Source organism: Peromyscus leucopus, chromosome 15 (genome assembly GCF_004664715.2).
Source record: "Peromyscus leucopus breed LL Stock chromosome 15, UCI_PerLeu_2.1, whole genome shotgun sequence".
Classification (NCBI taxonomy): domain Eukaryota; kingdom Metazoa; phylum Chordata; class Mammalia; order Rodentia; family Cricetidae; genus Peromyscus; species Peromyscus leucopus.
The window spans coordinates 26562738-26585038 of NC_051076.1; the positions used below are offsets into that span (position 1 = coordinate 26562738).

Genomic DNA, 22301 nt, shown 5'->3' on the forward strand with positions numbered 1-22301 from the left:
GTTGGTGGCAGCAGCCAGCAATACACATCCCAGATGCTGCATCCACGTGGAGAGTTTATTACAGAGATGAAGAGGCAGAGAGATAGAAAGAGGGAAAGAGAGAGAGACAGAGAGACAGAGATACAGAGAAAGGAAGAGATAGAGAAGTGCACACCTTGTGGGAGGAAAAGCAGGAGAGAGAGAGAGGAAGGGGCAGAGTTTAAGAGTAGACTTCTATGTCAGGACACAGGGCAGCCCCAAGGGGCGGGTCAGAATATTAACTTTCCTCTGTTTTGATTATTAAAAAAGAGGTGAGTTATGGGAGCAAGTCGGGGAACAAGGGTGCTAAATTCTCGAGGCTACTTCAAGCTGGCAAGGGGCAAAGTAGGGAGGGGGAAGCCAGGAGTCATGCATGGTGGGAGAAACATTGTTAGCTGTCTATCCTATACCATGAAATTTGTGAATGAGGCATAGCTGTCTCTAATTTTAATAGGAAACTTATTAATGAACTGTCAGTAATCTTGGGATTGGGGCTGTCAAAGTGATACCCTAGTCATCAAACATCATCAGATCTGAGAAGGATAAATTTAAGAAGTGAGACCACTTTTCAGCTACCTAGGCAGCAACCCCAACTCTCTCCATGGTTGTTGAGGTTGGGGCAGAATCCCCAAAGGAAGCACTTGTTCAGCTGATAGGCCCAGAAGATATGACAGATTTTTTTCTATGGAGTACAAATTTGGGGAGATTGACCTATCTGTCTTGGCAAGGGGGAACAATTGATCCCCATTGCTCCAATAATTCATTGTCTGATATCTATCAACAAAGATTATAGCTGCTCTTCCCGGCATATGACCATTAGCTCAAATTTTTTCTGGGACCCTAAGGATGCTTCATCCACAGACAGCAGGAAGCAGTTTGGAGAACACAATGTCCACATTACCAAGAGTTGGGGGATGTGGATGGTCTTTGGTTATTTGGTGGGTCATGAATTTATTTTTATCATTTAAGAGAATATAGTATATTGATAAAAATTTAAAGTTAATTTTGTTACACTGGATATATGTTTCTATTCTTTTTTAAGACATTGTGTTTATACAGCTCAATTAAAAATGTAATGTATAATTAAGAAATACAGATTAGTAGTCATCTATAATAGTCAAACTTATAGCCATATTAGTTAGGTTTTCTAGGTATACAAAGGTATATTTCAATTAACTAGGTAATCTTCAAACACTTCAAAGACCTACAGAAAATGACATTTAAAATGTTTTAAAGACAGACTTTCTCAACAGTGAGACATGTCTGCTTCTGGCAGCACCAATTACTTCAAAGAAGATGATGGGCATCGACGACACTCATTATGGAATTTGCTTTCAATATGGCAAGGCTAGCTATTTGGTCAAGAAACTGCTCTTGCCTGAACTGCTTGAGAGTATAGTGTATAAGCTGTACACACAGGACCCACAGGAAAGTGACTACTAAACTTTGCCAAAACAAGGTAGGATGGTCCTTCAGATTCCTGCTTCACAGAAGAAACTTCCAGACATTCTGTAGGACACAGAGGAAAGCAACTGATGAACTTTGCTAATAGGTAGGACAGGCCTTCAAATTTCCTGCTTCACTAAAATGTCTGCCTATAGGCTGAAGATGGATGCTCCAATGTTGCAGAGGAATTTTGGGTGACTGTCCAGGCAGCCAGATATCTCTGTCATTTCTAGAGTTTTAGAAGTTGCTTGCAATGCACTTCCTGTTTACTCAGGTAATATTATATCCTTTTGGGGTCTTTGATAGGGTTGAGGACTAGATGGTTATAATTACAGTTTTCCTTAGTTATAATAGAAAGTAAATTAGATACTAAACTTTAGACTCACCAAGATAAAATAGATAATCATTTTCTCTAATTTTGTCAACTGCAAATGGATTGTTACTGCAATTCTTACTTAGTAACTCTTTTTTGTTGTGTATACTATACACTTACTATATTAAGGTTAAAACCTTCCTTTCTAATTAGCCAAAAAGGGGGAAATGCTGTGTGATAACACTCTTGTACACTGTAAAGATTTGTCATTCGAATTGGTTTAATAAAATGCTGCTTGGCCAGTAACCAGGCAGGAAGTATAGGCAGGGCAACAAGACTAGGAGAATTCTGGGAAGAGGAAGGGTAGGGTTGGAGAGATGCCAGCCAGCTGCTGAGTAAGCAGGATGTGTAAAAATGAGGTACCAAGCCATGAGCCACATTGCAAAGCATAAATAGAAATATGGCTTAATTTAAAGTGTAAGAGTTAGCTAGTAATAAGCCTGAACTAATGGTTGAGCATTTATAAGTAATATTAAGCCTCTGAGTGGCTATTCAGGAACTGATGGGCAGGAGAGAAATGTCCTACTATTCTTCTCCACTGCTGGTGGGAGTATAAACTTGTATAGCCATCTTGAAAATCAAAATGATGGTTTCTCAGAAAATTGGTAATTGATCTACCTCAAGACCCAGGTATACCACTCTTGAGCATATACCTAAAGGATGATTATGGTGATATTTTATTTGTACTGAAATGTGATTTTATTTGTATGTTAATAAATAAAGTTGCCTGGGGGTCAGAGCTAATAGCAAGCCATTGCAGAGCTGGGTGTTGGTGGCACATGCCTTTAATCCCAGAACTTGGTAGGCAGAGCTAGGTAGATCTCTGTGTGTTCAAGGATACAGCCAACATTGGAGACACACACCTTTAATCTCAATACCAACCATAGAAGACCTGGAAGTCTCTACAGACAGGCAGTGACGAGGCAATCATGTGTTTGGGTTTACAACCAATGAGAATGCAGAACAGAAAGACTATATAAAGACAAACACACAGGAAGTAGGTCTCTTTTGGAGAGGTCTCTTGGCTGAAGAGGCTAGCTGTAGCAGGTGGTAAGGCTCTTAGCTCTGATCTCTGGCTTTCTTCTTTGCATTGGTTCTGTGTTTCTTATTTAATAAGACAGTTGGTTACATCTACAGATGGTCCATTTTATCACAAAGATGATTGTTCAATTAAGTTTATAGCAGCTGTATTCATAATACATAAACTGAAAACAACCTAGATGTCCCTCAACAAAAGAATGGATAAGGAAAATACACTACATTTACACAATGGAGTATTACTCCTCTGCTAAAAATGATATTTGCAAGCAAATAGGTAGAATTATAAAAAAAAATCCAGAGTGAGATAACCCAGACTCAGAAAGACAAACATAGTATAAACTCACTTATGAGTGGATATTAGCTGTACAGTAAAGGATCACCATGTTAAGGTCCACAGACCCAGAGAGGCTAAGTAACAAGGCTTCATGGGGGGGGGGGACACACAAGGATCTCCCTGGGAAGCGGAAATAGAATAGATTTTAAGGGTGGACTGGGGGCAGGTGGGATTGGGATTAGAAGAGATCAGGTGGTAGGGAGGGAGAAAATACTGGGAGAAACAACAGGAATTGGGGGACGAGGTGGAATCTTAGTATAGTGGAGAAACTCCATGGAATCTATGAGAGTAATCATAGCAAAGACTCTGAGTAATGGGGGACATAGAACCTGAACCAGCTATCTTTTTTTTTTTTTGTTTTGTTTTTGTTTTTTGTTGTTTTTTTTTTTGTTTTTTTGAGACAGAGTTTCTCTGTGTAGCTTTGCGCCTTTCCTGGAACTCGCTTTGGAGACCAGGCTGGCCTCAAACTCACAGAGATCCACCTGCCTCTACCTCCCGAGTGTTGGGATTAAAGGCGTGTGCCACCACCACCCGGCACCAGCTATCTTTTGTAACTAGGCAAGACTTTAAGTGGAAGAATTGGGACACCAACCCAGCTACAAAACCTTTGACCCACAGTTTGTCCTGCCTGCAGAGTGTTGTACAACTGGAGCCTAGCAGAATCATCATCAAAGAGACCAGAGAGACTTCATCTAGCTGCTGATGGGAGAAGATGCAGAGTCCCACAGCCAAACATTGGGTGGAGCTTGGGGAATCCTATGGAGAAGGGGGAGGAAGGGTCAGAGGATTTAGAGGTGTCAAGGACACCACAAGAACATGGCCCACAGAATCTATAGACAGAGACTCATGGGGCCTCTCAGAGGACAGAGAGCCTGTAGGGATCTGATCTAGGTTCTTTGCAGATATATTATGGCTGAGTAGCTTGATGTTCTTGTGAGATTCTTAACAGCGGGAGTTGCTGTGGATATCACTCTGTATAAATAAAATGCTGATTGGTCAGTTGCTAGGCAGGAAGTATAGGCAAGACAAGCAGAGAAGAGAATTCTGGAAAGTGGAAGGCGGAAGAGGGAGACATTGCCAGCCACCGCCATGACAAGCAGCATGTGAAGATGCTGGTAAGCCACAAGCCATGTGGCAAGGTATAGATTCATAGAAATGGGTTAATTTAAGATGTAAAAACAGTTAGCAAGAAGCCTGCCATGGCCATACAGTTTGTAAATAATGTAAGCGTCTGTGTGTTTATTTTATAAGTGGGCTGCTGGACTGCCGAGGCTTGGCAGGACCCAGAGAGAAAACTCCAGCTACAGGGAGTGGGGGCTGTCTCTGATTCTTTTGCCTGCTTATGGGACCATTTTCCTCTTACCGTGTTATCTTCTTGTCCAGTCTTGATGTGATGGTAGGTCCCTGATCTTATTGTAGCTTATTATGCCATTAGGTTGGTGTCCCTGGGAGACCTGTTCTTTTCTGAAGGGAGGCAAAGAGGGGGATGAATCTGGGGGAGGGGAAACTATGGTCAGGATGTAATATATGAGAAAAGAAAAAAATCTCAATTAAGAATGGTAATTTTCTTCCCTCTCATGACATAACTGCCTTCCAAAGGCTTTACACAATACCATCATCTTGGAGCTCATGAATTCAACATATCAATTTTAAGGAAGTACCAGTATCCAGATCATAACTGTCTGAACTGTAAATATATATATATATATAAACATGTGAAACTTATTTTCAGAATCTATATTAACATTTCCACTCAAAATACATTTCTTATGCAGGTATTCTTATGATAAAACATTTATCAAATAAGTTGTTTTTAATTATTGCTTTTTTGGAAATCTTGGCAAAACTTAAACAAAATTCATTAATTTAATCCATATGGAATATAAGATTTTGACTTGTAAATTCTTCACAGATATCAAAAGATACAGCATAGCTTAAGTCTTTAACTTCTGTGAGGAATGCCAACACTTGATGGGAGATCAGTGTTTCATGTTCCTCATATGAACGGAATAAAGATGAATTTGGAACTGTGTTTTCAAAGCTGCCAGAAAGCTATGGAAAAAACAGTACGCCATGATCTGTAATTCCATGAACCAACAACCACCAGCCATTTCCCCACTTTGTTGGGCATGGAGAGGAAAGACTGAGTCTATGCATAGGCTGAATATTCAACTTTTTTTTTTTTTTTTTGGTCAAGGAAGGGATAGGCAGAAAAGAATAATTGAAGCTGGTGAGTATAGAGAGAAAGTTGGAAATATGAAATGGTCTCTAATGCACACTGATTTTTCTCAATAGGATGGGAATTCGTGGGAGGGTAGGCAGTTAGACTGATAAGAACCGGCAAGAGGCCAAGTTATGATAAATTTAGTTTTAAAGGCTTTAATTGGCTTTATTTGTGGTTCTGGATCCAGCCAACCTTTTATTCCAGAAAATAGAATAAGTATTTCAATGAGCTGAGCAGAAGCAGCTCTTTTTATGAACAGAGCATTTCTGAGGAAAGCAGAAACCAAGATCAATGAGTAGCTTTTTCCCTCAGCTTTGATTCCAAAGTTGCTTTCCCTAAAAGTTAAGATCAGAAGGCAGGGCAACAGCAAGTAACTGTTGAGCACTGGGTTACTTTATTATGTTATTTTACCATGGCAACCTGAGCCTTGTCAGGGCTGGAACCATAGCTCAGTGTCCCAGATTGACTAGCATGTGTAAGGTTGATCCCAAGCATCACCAAACTGGACAAATAAGAACACATAAAACAACAAAAACTGGCCTGTTTGGAAAATGTTGCTGTGTTCTCTCTCTCTCTCTCTCTCTCTCTCTCTCTCTCTCTCTCTCTCTCTCTCTCTCTCTCTCTCTCTCTCTCTCTCTCATCTGTTAAACCAGGTAATAAGTTAGTTAAGGTTTTGGTACAAGTGACTCCATTTTTAATTTGTAGTTTGGTCTGTCAGGTTCTGGGTTTGGAAATTTAATCCCAAATAATGATGTCCTATTGTGAAATCATTCCAGAATCCTGTAGTTCTGGGAGAGCCTTACATGATTACCTCTCCCTTAACTAATTTGCCAGATTGTATGGAATACCAGACTGAAGTGGTGGGCTGGGGAAATTAAAAAGACCTCTCAGATCTTAGAAAACAGGAGTTTACCAGTATCTTATTCAAAGGCTCAGGAGGACCACACCCAAGGAACTGGGTGAAACAAAGGTTTATTAAGTCTTACTTAAACTGAAACTCAACCTGACTAAGCTGAATCTCTAAGTACAATGAAGTGATCAGCCTCTCACCAGATCTTCCTGATAGAAAAAGGAAGTAGGTTGTCTGATAGAACATAACATAACTGGAAGCCTTGACTTCCCGTATATATAATGCATTAAGTGTAAAAATACCATGTAGACAAAATATAAAACAGTCACACCAGAGTGACTGTTTAATGCCTGGTCATAAAGGAAGCATCTGGGTCACTTCCTCCAAGGATGAGGAAACATCATACGAGAAGGGATGCAGAGAACCTAAGAACTGGAAGGAGTGAGGGGAGAAGAATGGCGGGGCTGTTACATATTTGAACTCACAGCAACTGTGATTACCTGCATGACATTTGTTTTATTTTTAGTTGATAAAGTATGTGATATAGGAAGAAAAAAAACCTCACCAGAAACTTACATGACTATGCTCCCTTGTTTGATATGAACACATCTCTGCTTAGATGCAGCCGAGAGCTCTATACAGTCTTCTTCAGTTTGATAGGCATTGCCAAGAGAGAACTTGTGTGGTTGACTACAGTACAATGGGGTTAACATGCCAGTATATTTGCATTGATATACTTCTAGTAGCTTTGCAATAATAGTCTATGCAAATATTCATTCAACAGAGGTTTGATGATCCATCTATTATGCAAAAATGCCAAATGTGTGCTACATCTGAGGCCAAGTGTCAAGCCTTGGGGATCCACAGCAGGTAAATGGAGGCTGTGTGTCAGGATGCAAATACATGAAATCTCACATCTGACTCTTGTCCTCCCATCTTTCTGATTTTGCCAAGGTATTTATCCCCTTAGTCTTAGTGAAAACTAGAAGAATTAATTTCTACTTTACAAAATACAACAATATACAATATAGTAACATTTGCCATGCAACATAAGTCCTCAGTGAATTGTTACAAACTCTTTGCCCTGCAAGAGCATTTCATTTTAATTATTACTTAGATATAGCTCTTATCCTTTCTGTCTCTTTGAGGAGATAGGTGTAGTAGTAGGTAAGTAGACTGGCGTGTGTGAATGACAGAAGGAATACATGGGCCTATAACAAAATAGCCTTAGTTAAAAGGACACAGGACTTTACTGTGTTCTGGCCCATTCTTATAGTAACACCTCACTTAATGCTCACAACCAACACTGCTAAGGTAGGTACTGTTAGCTACTTCCATTTTACAGATGGGCAACCCAAGGCACAGGAGGTTCAAGTGATCTGCTCCCAGGTCACTAGGAAACTAGGTTTTAGATTTAGGTCCTCTAGAGTCAGAGCCCACATTTCTGATCACTCATGTTTTCTTCTGTTTTTTCAAGCTTCATTTATACCCAGTAGAGACCATGTTCTCTAGAAAATTATACAAATTAAGGGAAGTCCAGGAAAAAGTCAAACAGAAAAATAGGTATAAATTTGGAAGAAATTGGGGCCCAATCATTTCTTCTCATGAGGTTTTAGCTAAGACTGGATTCTGTTGACAGACCAGACTACACTGGCAAATGTAACCATGTTTCCAAGGAGGTCCAGCCAAACTCTTTTCTTGTGGGATGTATAATTTATGGATTTTTTAGATTAAAAATATTTTAAATAGCTTAAATTTCCAATTCTTTGGGGAGTGTGATTTGCAACTTCTCATTTATTTAATTGAATTCCTGATGAAGCCTTGTATTTGTGAAGAGGGCTCACCAGCACTCTCCACTAGAGAGCAATGTGTTGGACCTTTCAATTTTGTGTGTGTGTGGGCACATTGTAGGCTAGTAAGAGATTCTGCTCTACTGAAAGTATACTTTTATTTTTCTGACCTATTGGCCACAACCTAGTTCACTTAGAAATATTTAAATGGGAAAATAATATAACTCTAATATTTCAGAAGAATCTGAGAATTGAGTCCTAAGAGGGGAGTGAACAGCTTATATCTTCAGAAATCACAAGATTCCTAGAAAAGAAACAAATGCAAGCTGGTCCTGAGCCCAAAGGCCACCTTAAAAATTCCCATGCTTCAAACAAAACTGGTCTTGTACAATGCCTAGAGAACTCTCGCCTCTGGTCCTTTATATGTGGCACTGCACACCAGAGCTTTAAGATGCTGGGAATTTGAGTGAGCTCATCAAGGAGATGAAGGGACAAGTTGGAGAATGAAGTCTGCCCGAGATTCCTCTACTCAACTACAAGATGAGGAGTGATTTTGAGAAACTGTTCAGTGTAACTTTGACTTGTCTCCATCCTTTATGGCCAAGTCTCTTCATTTCTCTTACGTGTATCTCTCCAGGGTACTGCCTCTTCATGCCTACCTCACCACTTCAACTGACCTAGTGTGGAGGGCATGTTCCAAGGAGAACATGTGAAAAAAATTAAAGTGTAGCTTGAGTTTTCTCTCCGGGTCCTGCCAAGCCCTGGCAGTCCCTTAGCCCACTTATAAACATACAGACACATATTATTTAAACTGCTTGGCCATTAGCTCAGGCCTATCATTGTCTAGCTCTTACTCTTATATTTAGCCCATTTCTATTAATCTATACTTTGCCACGTGGCTCGTGGCTTACTGGTACCTTACATCTTCTTTGTCCTGGTGGCAGCTGCAGGCAGTCTCCCCCTCTGCCTTCCTGTTCCCTCAATTCTCCTATCTGTTAGTCCTGTCTATACTTCCTGTCTGGCTACTGGCCAATCAGTGTTTTATTTATACACAGCAGAAAAGTGTCTTTTTTTTTTTTTTTTATGAGAGTTTCATGTAGTCCAGGCTGGCCTTGAACTGGTTACTGATGTGTGCATCTTTAAGATTAATGTTTAGTGTAAATTGGTTCCTCTATGTCTACTGGCTTCTATCTATCTCTACTTTCAATGTGTCTTCTGAGCTGACGCCTTACTTGGATTTCTATCCAACAGCATTTATTACTCTCACACAGGCTACAATGTGTTATGTTGGGATATGGCAAATGCAAATGGAAATTAAGTAATAAACAAAAGTAACAGATTTTTTTTTTTTTAAAATTTTGTCTGACACCCAGAGGAAAACAAATAGTTACTTCTTCTCTAAGTCAAAAATGAAATGAGTTAAAGTGAAAGAAGGACCAACAAAGGGAGAAAAAGTGAAACATTTTAATTGTTTATGCCAGGGGAAGCTTCATAGAGGAGGTACCATTTGAGGTGGGAATTGAAGGAGATGTAAGTAGACTAGGGTGGGGGCATAGATCCTGGCTGAGTCACTGTGTTACAAATGAGCAAGGAGCTTGAGACCATGTGTGATGTATCTGAGGAGGTTCCCAGAGTGCATCCCACAGGGGCAGACCTCTGGTTAGTTTTCCTGTTTCCCTCATTTGGAGTCCCTCTGTCTCCTGCCTTTTCTATCACATTCCCTTCTATATGTTGAGGTCTGGCTTTAGGCTTGTGCCTCCATTAGGTCTTTCCTGTTTTAGCTCATGTTACAGTTTAGGACTTAGATGGAGTTAGTGTCAGTGCTGGAACTGTCTCTTCAGTTAGACAAGGGCAAGATGTAGCTGGAGTTTCTCCACTTCTGTCCAGCCCCACGAATCCCACAACCGCTTATAAAATAATCACTCAGAAGCTCTTATTAGTTAAACTGCTCGGCCATTAGCTCAGACCTACCATTGTCTAGCTCTTACCCTTATACTCAGCCCATTTCTGTTAATCTATATGTCGCCACGTGTTCCGTGGCTTTACCTGCTGCCTTTACATGATGCTCCCAGGATGGCAGGCCTGTGTCTCTTCCTCAACCTTCCTGTTCTCTCAATTCTCCTCTCTGCTAGTCCCACCTATACTTCCTGCCTGGCTACTGGCCAATCAGTGTTTTATTTATCAATCAATCATCCATAGCAGCAAGATATAATGGTCATCTTATATTTTGGGTCCTTGTAGCCCTAAAAACAGTAATTGGTGCTAGAATGCTCTATGGATTCTTCTTCTTCTTCTTCTTCTTCTTCTTCTTCTTCTTCTTCTTCTTCTTCTTTCTTCTTTTTCTTCTTCTTCTTTCTTCTTCTTCTTCTTCTTCTTCTTCTTCTTCCTCCTCCTCCTCCTCTTCCTCTTCCTCTTCCTCTTCTCTTCCTCCCCTTCCTCCTCCCCCTTCCTCCTCCTCCTCTTCTTCTTGTTCTTCTTCTTCTTTTTACTTTTAAAAGCTTTTTATTAAATTTGTTCTTGGAAAATTTCAAGCATTTTGAATGCTGTCTCCTCCATATTGTGAGAATTCTTACAAGAGAACACTTTGTAAACAAACAAATAGGGAAGTGAACAGAAGGCATTGAATGAACATGAGGACATGATTGCTCCTGGGTGTTGCTGAGGAGACAGAGAGAAGGTTTTTATTGTGACATGAGGGAGAGTACATCCAGAGGCATCTGGAAGAGTTCAGAGCAGAGAGAGAAAGTAGGAGATTGAACATAACCAGTAGATTGTACCAGACCACGAAAGGAGACAGAGAAGGGTAGACTGAGAGAGGAAGAAAGGAGAGAAGAGGGAGGGCCAAGAGGACCAAGACAGTAGGAAGAACAGAGAAAGAGAGAGGCAGAGAGAGAAAGAGAGAGAGACAGAGAGAGAGAGAGACAGAGACAGAGAGCTACAGAGAGACAGACATACAGAGAGAATTGCCAAAATAATGTCTGGGTTATATAGGAATCAGAAGCTGGGGGAAGGGAAGTGGTGCTCCTGGACTGGAGAGAGTTAGGATAGGGGGTGGGGTGAGAAGAGCAGAGAGGAGGAGCCACAGGTACTGAGTGAGTCTGGCCAGTGTGCTCTTTGGTATGCTAACAGGAACCTCAGTTATCCATTTGTCCCAGATTTCATTGGGACCTGACAGGTACCAACAGCTTTTCACAACAGAATGAATACAGTCATCAATAAGCATCTGGGCATGAGCTGCATTTCACTTACAAATGGTTAGAATACAGGAGAAAAATTCCCCTGTCAGATAGGCAGAGCAAAGATATATGGACACTAGCACACTTATTGGAAATAAAAGTCAATTTAACCTTTTTGGAGGACAATTTAGCAGTACCTCTCACTTTTTCAAATGCCCGAGACCCTTGTGGGACATACAGTTTAATTATACCTAAATATAGCTCATTCCTGCTGCACAGTCTGGGATTGTTCATGGGCATTGGAGATTTAGCTGGTAATGATTGACACAAAAGACAACAATGTCCTCAAATGATCACATGCTGTCCTGTCTAGCTAGAGGATTCTTCCTCATGCCTAGTCAGCTGGTTTTGAGTGTGTGGGGGTGCTGGGGTGAAGGAACTCAAGCCTAGCTTGAACCCTGTGCCTCTCTGAGCTGGCTGAAACACAGGATCTGGGAGGAACCTAGTTTCACCAGCTGAATTGTCATCTCTCAGGTTCCCTAATACGTGGATGACTGCGATCTTCAAGATCTCTTGTTTTGATGGCTTGGTTGTACCCACTTCTCCCAGGGCATCAGAAATGTAGTTGGCCAATTCTTTTTGGAGAGAAAGGCTCTTGGGCATGGTGTCTTCTTGCTGAGGCTGACTGAAGTAATATACAGGGAAGGAAAGCCTGGCCAGAAAGGAAATCTTATGAGGCTTCTGAAGATCTCCAGCAGATTCTTACAGAAAGAATATATTATAATGCTACACTTAGAGAATGTATCTGCCTGATTTAGGGCCACAACTCACAGCTTTCCAGGTCGCACGGCCATCTATATTTGGGCTAGTAATGGCAGTTGTATCCGGCATGATGGTTCCTGAGTTGAGGAATGAGTAGGGGTTGCCATGTAGCCTATGCTTGGCTTACCATACCATGCATTCAACTTATCCTCCAAGGATGTCTTTCCTAAGTTGCTTAAGGTCTGTAGCAGCTCATGGAGGCCTTGCATCAGGGTTCTTTACACATGTGGAATCTGCACAGAACATCTAGCTGGTATGCTGTGGTGTGTTCCAGCTGTCCAAAATACTGAGTGGTATCTCCCCACAGCTGTTGGATAGTGATGCTACATCTAGACATGAGAATCCTCCAGGCATCTCCAGTCTTCTTTAAACCTTAGCAACCTTGATGATTTCATCCAGTGTGCCATAAAATAACTTTATAATGATCCGTGATGTTATGAAGCTCGGGAGGCACCATATTAGGGAATTTCTTGCCGTTCATGTAGAAAGGATTTGAAAAGTAAGGTCAAGTGTTTCCATAAGTCCATCTGGGTACCAGCAGTGCCCACCAACAGGTTTCCTGCTGTGCTTGTGTTTTTGCATATGGTGATTTGAAATGTCCTGATAAGGGATAGCCAAAGAAGGTCTAGGTCTCCAGCACTCCTGCCCTATCACTGGTTGTAACTTCGGTTCTCAGTGGGAGAGTTCTGCCTGCTCACCTAGACGACAATTTCATTACCCAGAGTCTTGGGAGGGCTGTCATCCTTGGTGCTGTTTTTCTGCACCTGTGTAAGAGAGAGAAATATGAAAACATGTTGGCTGAAAGGTGTGCTTGGGTAAGTCCCATCCCATGAGGTACCAGGAGAGTTAAGAAAATGGCACAGGGTGATGTCTCAGATTTCCTCTGTGCTTGGGAAAATCTGGATGGCAAGGCGATTTCCTTTAATGAGCTCTTTGCCTTTGCTCCAGCCACCCCATTTGGGAATCTCAGGGAACTTCTTAGCCTAGAAAAGATAAGTAGAAGAAACTAGGGGTATTTGAAATTGGTTTTGATTTTTAGGCTTCAAGCAACATCCAGGCTGCATTATGTGTTCCTAGTTCAGTCTTAGTGCTTTCTATTCTTCAACAATTCCATTTTCACCCCCACATAGAGACAGGTGACTGCTGGCATCTCATACCTACTAATGTCTCACGTGACCCAGTACTTAGAATGCTGTGAACAACTTCCCCATCACCTTGAGGAGACTTGGACTTTCAATCAAATATTGATGGATTGGATACACCAGGGTGAATAGAACAAATGGAAAAAGAGAGGCAAAAAGCCATACAGGATTTACCTTCTCAGAATGCTGCACTGAGCAGTAAATGGTGTGCATTGGCTTTTCTTTGTGGGTCATCCCCTGGAAAAGAAATCCTTTCTTCTCAGTGAGATTGCAGAAGACAAACCTTCCTAACTCCACTCTCTCCATCACCCATTTCTGATCTGACTTTACTGTATAGCCTCCAACATCAGCTCTTGTTTCATCCAACTTTGGAATGGGTTAATTAGGGATAAAGATGAATGGGTGGCAGTTGGCAAAAAACCTCCAAGAGCCAAGAGGAGGGTTCTGTGTAGTTGAGACTGAGTCTTGCTTAGTTGGGAGTTTAGTTTTCTGTGACTTATGTGAATCTCTAATAGCATCCCTGACAGTTCAAGTGTAGGGTCAAACTAACCAGAGAAACCTTAGTGTCTCCTGTCAGTCCTTGCAGACCCCAAGGGAGCAGGCTTGTGTAGACACAGAGGTGATCTTTGGTAGAGGTGAGGCACAACAAGCAGACAAAAGGCAAAAGGTGTGCGTCAGATGAATAAAGAGTCTGAGAAAACAAGCCTCTGATAGACTAGCTAGTGTACTTCAAGGGTGTCTATTATGTGTCCTTGGTACAACCTTAGCAATGACTTTGCCCTGTTGGAAACCCCTTAGTATCCCTCATCTCACAGTAAGGACTCCTTCGTTGTTTGATCCCTCTAGGGAGAGCTTCTTAGACACAAATCACATCTAACACACAGCTAGGCCTTCATGTGAAACTCAGGGTCTTATACCATGGAGGCTGCCATGAGGAGACAATGGACTATGTTTGCTTTCATGGGGAGATCCATGCCATCATTTCCTTAGCATGGTGTTTCTTCGTTGGTTCCTACAGATTCTTGACTGTAGCTTCTTTCTATGCAATGGCAAATAGAGAGCAATTGTTGCCCAAGACTCCTAGTCTGCTGGTGGTAATGGTACGGTGTATTCATGAGTAGCACCAGCTCACCTTGGACTCCGGGATTTCATCATAGATTCTGGACTCTGTGGGATGATTACTTCTTGAAACTTGGGCATATATTGTTCCCTTTGGGACATCACCTGCCACAAATAAACATAGAACAATAGTTTGTGAAAGATAGATTTTTTTTTTAGAGACTACTTAGTCTTATTTTATCTTTCTGTGAAAAAGAAATAAAACCCAAAGGTCAAATGGCCCCCACCCTACAGAGAAAGGTGCTTGGATCCTCAGATGGTCTTCCCATCCCAAGGGTTGCATGTGTAATAGGACACATCTTGTTCAAGTCTCACCTAAAGCCCCATGGGAATTCTTTTTTATTTCTGAAGTCTAGTTTAGCCTAAAGAGAATTTCTCCAGTCCTGTAATGGAATTCAAAGATAGCTCTGGCATTGATGACCTTGCATGGCTAGTTAACTTTCCACGTCAGGATCTTAGTTGTTTAACTTGATTGATCCTAATTTTAGTCAGTGCTTTCTTATCCTGGTGCATAGCCAATTAAACCACAAACATTCACGAGATAGTTTAGTATTTATTAACTACTATTAATGTGCCACGCTCCATTGGAGGCCCCAGAGAAACAAAGAAAGGGTGCATAGATCCTTACTTGCAAGAATTTCTGAGCTAGATGAGGCATTAATCTCAAATATTCTTTTTCTTTAATATTAACACAGTGTTTTAGGTTCACGTTAAAAAGAGATAGCCAGAGTTTTGTGCCTTCTTATTACAGGACACCAAAATATGTACAAATAATCGGTGGGATCCGAGATTATCACGGGCTTCAGTATTTCAGAGCTAGTCTTGTCTCTGCCCCAGATGTGGTGAGGGAGCCAGACAAAGCGCTTTCAATCTTATTTGTGGGTGCAAAGAATAGTCTGTCTCTGTCTATCTCACTCTGCTTCTCTCTCTCCTCCTTACTCTCTTGTTTATGAGAGGAAGACAGATGTTTCTATGAGTCAACTTGGAGATCATGCCTGAGGGACGATGACATTTCCCTTTTGTGAATTCATTTGAGTTATGATGCATGTCACAAAACCTTTCCCTTAGAATGCCACCTCTGTACCATACTCAGGCCTGCCAATTATACATCCAGGAACTAACATTTACCTAGTACCCATGTACCAGGGGCCAGGCTGACTATTGCATGTGTGAAATCTACTTAATAAGTACATGCAGTAATCCTTATTAAGCTGATGGAATGGAATCTTACAGAGCTAAAATAACTGGCCAAATAATAGTCAAGGTGGGATTTCATCCCTAAATGTATTTTGTCACAGTAACGGGAAAAGTAACTCATACAGCAAGGGTGTACTTTGGTAGGACATGAGGAAATCACAAAGAGAACAGCCCCCTTCCAGTTTGTAAGAATGAAGGGGACCTCACTTTCAAAGGCAGTTGGCAGCAGCAGCTTGTCCAGGGTGAATGTGCACACATGGTGAGGACTTACTCTTTCCTCTCCTCTCTCATTCCCTTTCCCCATTCAGGCATTGCTGTTACTCTCCAGAGTAGGTGGGAGCAGAGCCAGTGGTTGATGGTGTTCCCCCCCCCCCTATAATTTCTGACTCTTGTCAATACTTCCTCGTCCCGAAGACCCATAGGTAACCTAGTTTTTTCCTGGATGATGAGTCCCCTTCTTTCCCTTATGACCAATCCACAGCAAGTGTGACATTGTAAAATTTTACCTTCAAGGTTGGTTTGGCTTCACTAGCTGGAGAGGTTTAACTCTCGAGTGAAACCAAATTTAACCTCCATGAACCAGGAGAGTCTCTGTTCTCTTATATTTTGGTTGTTGAGTCCAGCTTTTTCACAGCTGACCCATTATTTCTCCAGCCCGAGAGTCTTTATTCTCAAGCGAAGCCTTAGCTTACAAAGCACATCTACCTCCACCGAGTCAGTGCGGTGTGACCAGGTCTTGTCTCTAACACAAGAGTTCTGCTGCTCCCACAAGTGGTGCATTCTGGGTAAAAACTTCACCCCTCGTAGAACCCACATGATAGGTCTCATGCCCATTATTCCCTCTGACTTAGCCCTGAGGTGTATTCTGAAGAAGTGGTGTAAATTTGAATCACAGATTATCAAAAGAAAAATATGTCCCTTAGTTTTACTTTGCAATAAAACTTAACCCTTAATAGACACTCTCAGATCAAGAATGTTAAAATCACCTCATGACACACTGGGCTCTAAAAGTGGGTGTTAAAATCAAACCTCTTTTGTCACACTTTAGGTAAGGGCATAGATCTCTTGTATTTAAGCCTTTATGGCCTCATCACAGTGCCTCAAGCTGCAAGATGGATGCTGTATGTGTCTTACTAGATTATCTCACACTAATCCATCTCCTCTAAACTTGACTGTTCACCACTCTAGAGGTGGTGGGACCTGGAAGCATGGAGCCTAAAAATGAGGCAGACTCAAGGGTCAAGCAATAGCCAGCTTTATTCAGAGCATCAGACAATTTATACTCTGCGGGTTAAGAAGAGTCACCTGAGTGAAGTGTACAATCACAAGGACAAGCACGTGTGGCAAAAACATGTTTTCCCATAGAAGCATATAAACAAATAACAATAGCCAGTTGTAATGAATAATCTGAAGCAAACTCTCTCCTATCCACTATACCTGGGAGGAACACAAAAGCACATTCCAAGAACAGTTCTGTGTTTCTAAAGAAACTGGGGTCACAATACTCTTGTCTTGTTTTCTTGAAGTTTTCTCATAAGCCCCGAGACTTTTACTCAGGTGACTCCATTCTTGGACCACATTCTGACACTCAACCACAGAAGACATCTTTGATCACCCTTCCTTTCTTGGACTCAAGCCCTTGCTCACCAGCCACTCCATCTAGCAACTCTGATTCCTCCTCTCCTTTAAATTTTATTTGGCTCACTCCCTCCTCTCTACATGTGGAGTTCTCCCCAATCACCACCTTTCCTTACCCAGGTCCTTTTCCCTCACAGAATCTTAAGAACTTCATATAGGGAATTCGGGGAAGAATGAAAAGCCATTTTCTCTTTAGAGAAAACTCTTCCCCTTCACAAAGTGGCTAATGGAGACCTTTGCACCATTTGGATACATATGTACACTAAGCCTCTCTAGATATTAAACAAAACCTTCAAAAACAAGACCAGGGATCCCAGACTCTTTTCTTCACTTTATGAGACACAGTCTTTAATGACAAGGAGTTTCTATATATTTATATCTATCTATGTATCCACCTATAATTAAATGAACACACACATACATATATATATACATATACACACATTTATAGACATATATACATATGTATATGTACAGATTAAATAGATAAATTGAGCCAGCCTTCGAAGGATGTTTCCTTTTGAAGGGCACATGGGGTTGAATTTTCCATTTATTACCTTTCCTGGGTCAGCTCACCAGCAGAACAGCTGATACTGTAAAATTTACTACTTAACAAGATAGTGAGATGCCCAGATATGGACCACATGCAAATGTCTTGGAATATAGGACCAAATACTTTTTTCTAACTGTTAGAAGAGAACTCCACTCTCTCTCATGGAATAGTCTCTCTCTGAGACTAACTACTGCATCTCTCTCTTATAGCATATTTTCTTTGTTAAATAGTGTGTGTGTGTGTGTGTGTGTGTGTATGTTTATTCTAGACTGGCAAATAGTTTTACCCCTGCTCCTTTGGCTTGCTACTATGGTTCCCAAAATGATATTCTCTATTTCATCCCGGCTAAATAAATGACTTTACTCCTTGGAAGAAAGAAGACATGTTCTCACATTTTACCTTCCAGGTCAATCCTCTTTTGTCTTCTCTTGTTCCAATAGAACAGAAATACTGAAAGTGGAATGAGAATAAACAGGGGAGCAGCCAGTCCACTTAGAAACATACGAGAGCGAAGGTCACGTGGATTGTCTGGAAATAGAAATTGTTGTGAGTCTTAGCTATCAGAAGACAGGGCCAAGATTCTATGCAGGGTTGTCCATATTCATGACCACTGTTAACATGAGATACCTTCAGAGAGTGCCAAAATTCTTCAACTTACAATATGAATCAGAGTCAACCAGGGGCTCTTCAAAATACCTGAGAATGCTTAGTGTTTCATAGAAGGCTTTGGTCTTTTCACCCAGTAGGCTACCTGAGTGAACATACACCCAGGGCTAGTGTCAGCACAGAGGAGGCACATATGTGTAAAGATTAGTCAAAGGGTAAGCCTTGAAGCTCTTCTGAGTGATCTCTGAGGCTTTCCAGAAGAGATGGATGGAGCTGGTTACCTGTGCAGAGTTGCTGGGCAGTGACAGAGTCGGAGCTGTTGCTGACAGGGTTCTGGGCTGTACATGTGTAAGTCAAGTTTTGATCCTTGGGGGACTCGAAGATTTGAAGGACATTGCTTTTCTCTCCCGAGGGACTCCAACTGTATGTCACATTCTTTTCTTCTTTCTCCAAAGAGCATGTCAGTGTGACATTACAAAAATTGTTTGCAGATGTTTTTAAACTCGGTATAATTTTTGGTTTTCCAAGCCGAGCTGTGAGGAGAAAACATACAAGCCTATAGTGAGCTAAACCCAGCATCTATAACCTCCTGAGAATCAATTGTTAACTTTTCAGGAATTTGTACGATAGTTGTTAAATACAGTATTAAAAATTAAGTTATGACAACAAATAAATTATACTAAAATTATTTTAAAATTATTTTTGATATTTTATTATAGTCTGTGTGCTGGCAGTGAGTTGTACAAATTGCATACATGCTCTGTAATGACATATAAGTAAGTATGTCCTTTCAACCCTGTAGATCTTAAAATCAGCGATAGAAGATGGTTTTTTAAATGTTTTTCCTATATTTATTTATTTTTCTGTCACTCCCATTAAGCATTTCACAAGAACTGTTTTCTTTGCTTTTTCAGATTATAATATAATTATATCATTTCGCTCTTCCCTTTCCTCCCTCCAAACCTTTCCATATACCTCTCCTTTTCCAAATTCATGGCCTATTTTTTCATTACTTGTTGTTACATGCATATATGTACACACCCATATACACATATCGATTTTTTCCCCAGTTTTCCTATTTATTTATTTATTTGACAGGGTTTCTCTGTGTAGCTTTGGAGCCTTTCCTGGAACTCACTCTGTAGCCCAGGCTGGCCTTGAACTCACAGAGATCCCCCTGCCTCTGCCTCCCAAGTGCTGGGATTAAATAGATTCTTTTCTCATATGATGTATCCTGAGACAGAAAGGGAGGGGAGATGGAGAGGAACTGGTAGGAGTAGAAGGAGGGGAACTGGCAGAAGTTCTTAAACCACAGAAATTTGGAAATGTAACTTTGGGCTTGATTTATCCTTTTCGTCATTGATGCTCTATACTTGAGAAAGCAGTAGAGGAAAGATACTAAAACAGATGAAACTTAAAAGCATATCATGTTTGTAGCCATTACATCATGAATATAAAGCAAAATGCTGTACTGATCCAGTATCTGTAAAACATTTTGTTTTGGCCCCAGCAATGAAGCTGCTTGTATTTAGACATGCAGATGAGTGCCTATAATCTTTGCATTTGGGAGTGTGAAGCAGAAAGATTATGAATTTGAGGTTAGCTTGGGATACCTACTAAACCATTCAAAAACCAAAAAAGTCTGAGTCTGAAAATTATGAGCATTGAAGGTGTGGCGGTTTGGATGAAAATGGCTCATATGTTTGAATGCTTAGTCACCAGGGAATGAAACTATTTGAAACAATTAGAAGGGTTATGAGATATGTCTTGTTGGAGTAGGTGTGGCCTTGTTGGAGTAGGTGTGGCTTTGTTGAAGGAATTGTGTCACTGGGGGTGGGCTTTGAGGTTTCAAAAAGCCCACACCAGGCCCAGCCTTTCTCTCTGCCTCTTGGCCTGTGGGTCAGGATGTAGTTCTCAGCTCCTGCTCCAGCCCCACACATGCTGCCATGCTCCCTACCATGATGATAATGGACTAGACCTCTGAACTGTAAGCAAAGCCCAAATTTAATGCTCTCTTTTACAGGAGTTGGCTTGGTCATGGTCTCTTCACAGCAATAGAACAGTGACTAAGACAGAAGAAGAACTCCACCCCGTGATGGCTGTTCTTGGTTGTCAACTTGACTACATCTGGAATTAACTAAAATCAAAAATGGAGGGCACAGCAGTGAGGGAAATTTGCTTAATCTGAAGTAGGAAGATCCACTTCTAATCTGGATCTTGAGGTGGGAAGACACACCTTTAATCTGAGCCATGCCTTCTGTTGGAGGCCTATATAAGGACAAGGAAGAAGGAAGCTTTTGCTCTATGCCTGCTTGTTCTTGCCTTGCTAGCAAGCCCATTCCTTAACTGGCATTAGAGACTACTTCTTCAGGATTCTAGCATCTACTGAAGACCAGCTGAGACATCCAGCATTGTGGCCTGGGAAACTTCTGGATTCTTAGAAGACGTTATTCTTATTTATAGCCAGCCATTGTTAGTTTTGTTGAACAACAGCCTGTAAGTCATTCTAATCCTCTTTCAACACAGAGAGATTCATTTTATAAGTTTTGTTACTGTAGGCTTTAGATTGTAAAGGACCCTGAATAATACAGCTTTTGGTACCAGAAGTGGTTCTAAAACAACAGAAGTATTAAGATGAATATTTTAAGTATTGGGAATAGGCTTTCCAATTTGCCAATACCTACAAGTACTGCACCCTCCTCAGTTACTGAAGCCTCTCCCAGGAGCTCAGAGAGTACTAAAAGTCCATGGTCGGAACTATTTTATAAACTTAAGGAGACAAGTATATTTGATTATTCTGATTCACTAATCATGGGTGGCAGTGGATTTGGTGACTGTATATAAAACTTTTGACAGTGTGTGGGAAAATGAGGAAAATGTTGTTGCTTTTTGTTTGCTCTAAGCATCTCTAGATAAATTGACCAACTTCCAGCATCTCAGAATATGGTGAAGGACAACAAAGAAGTTAGTGATAAAGTTGATCAGCTCCAGATACACATAAACAGTCTAAAGGTTCCTAAGGGTGCCCTGGAAGAGGATCTTCTCTCCAGCAGCCACAGAGCTCAAGTTGTGGAAATCAAAGCAAAGTCCTCATTAAAAGGGAGGCTGACTGACAGTGAAAATTCAAGTCCCGGCCTTGAAGGGTGTACTTCATCTCACTCATTATTGGAGACTTCATTAGGATAGCCTTCCTATACTTTAACACGTTTCCACAGGACTACGTTTCTACACCACTCCTCAAATGCCCCTCAATCCCAGCTAATTCTCCCTGCATTCTTTCTCTCAACCCCATTTTTTCTACCACTCACTACCTGATCCTCCTGTCTCTATTCTCATCTCCCCAACCTGCAGTCTACCCACAAATCTATTCTATTTCCCCCTCCCAGGGAGATCCATGTGTCTCTTCTAGGCCCTTCACAATACCTAACCTCTCTGGGTCTTTAGGCTGTAGCTTGGTTATCATTTTTTAATGCCTAATATTCACATATAAGTGAATACATATTGTATTTATCTTTCTGGTCTGGGTTACCTCACTCAGGATGATTTTTTTCCTAGTTACATCCATTTTTATGCAAATTTGATGATGTCATTTTTTAAATAGCTGAGTAATACTCCATTGTGTAAATGTACCACATTTTATCTATTCTCCAGTTGAGGGGCATCTACATTGTTTCCAGTTTCTGGCTATTATGAATAGGGTACCAATGAACATGGTTGTACAAGTGGCCCTGTGGTATTGGAGTCGTTTTTTTGGTACATGCCCAAGAGTGGTATAAGTGGATCTTAAGGTAGATCAATTCCCAACTTTCTGAGGAACCACCATATTGATTTCCATAGTGGCTGTACAAGTTTGCACTCCCCCCAGCAATGGAGGAGTGTTTCCCTTATTCTATCCTCACCAGCATGAGCTGTCACTTGTGTTATTGTTTTTAGCCATTCTGATAGGTGTAATAGAATTTCAAAATAATTTTG

General features: G+C 41.0%; 1 protein-coding gene across 1 annotated transcript in view; it reads right to left on the minus strand.

The window, feature by feature from the left end:
* Nucleotides 1-12591: 12591 nt before the first annotated feature.
* LOC114690704 (SLAM family member 5-like) overlaps nt 12592-22301 on the minus strand; it is a 36494-nt gene continuing 26784 nt past the window's right edge. Inside the window, exons 3-7 of the mRNA XM_028865586.2 lie at nt 18611-18862; nt 18123-18251; nt 14349-14440; nt 13391-13453; nt 12592-12838 (exon numbers count right to left, since the gene is read on the minus strand). Of these exons, the coding sequence (XP_028721419.2) occupies nt 12773-12838; nt 13391-13453; nt 14349-14440; nt 18123-18251; nt 18611-18862 (602 nt within the window). The 3' untranslated portion in view covers nt 12592-12772. The remainder of the gene's footprint in view (nt 12839-13390; nt 13454-14348; nt 14441-18122; nt 18252-18610; nt 18863-22301) is intronic.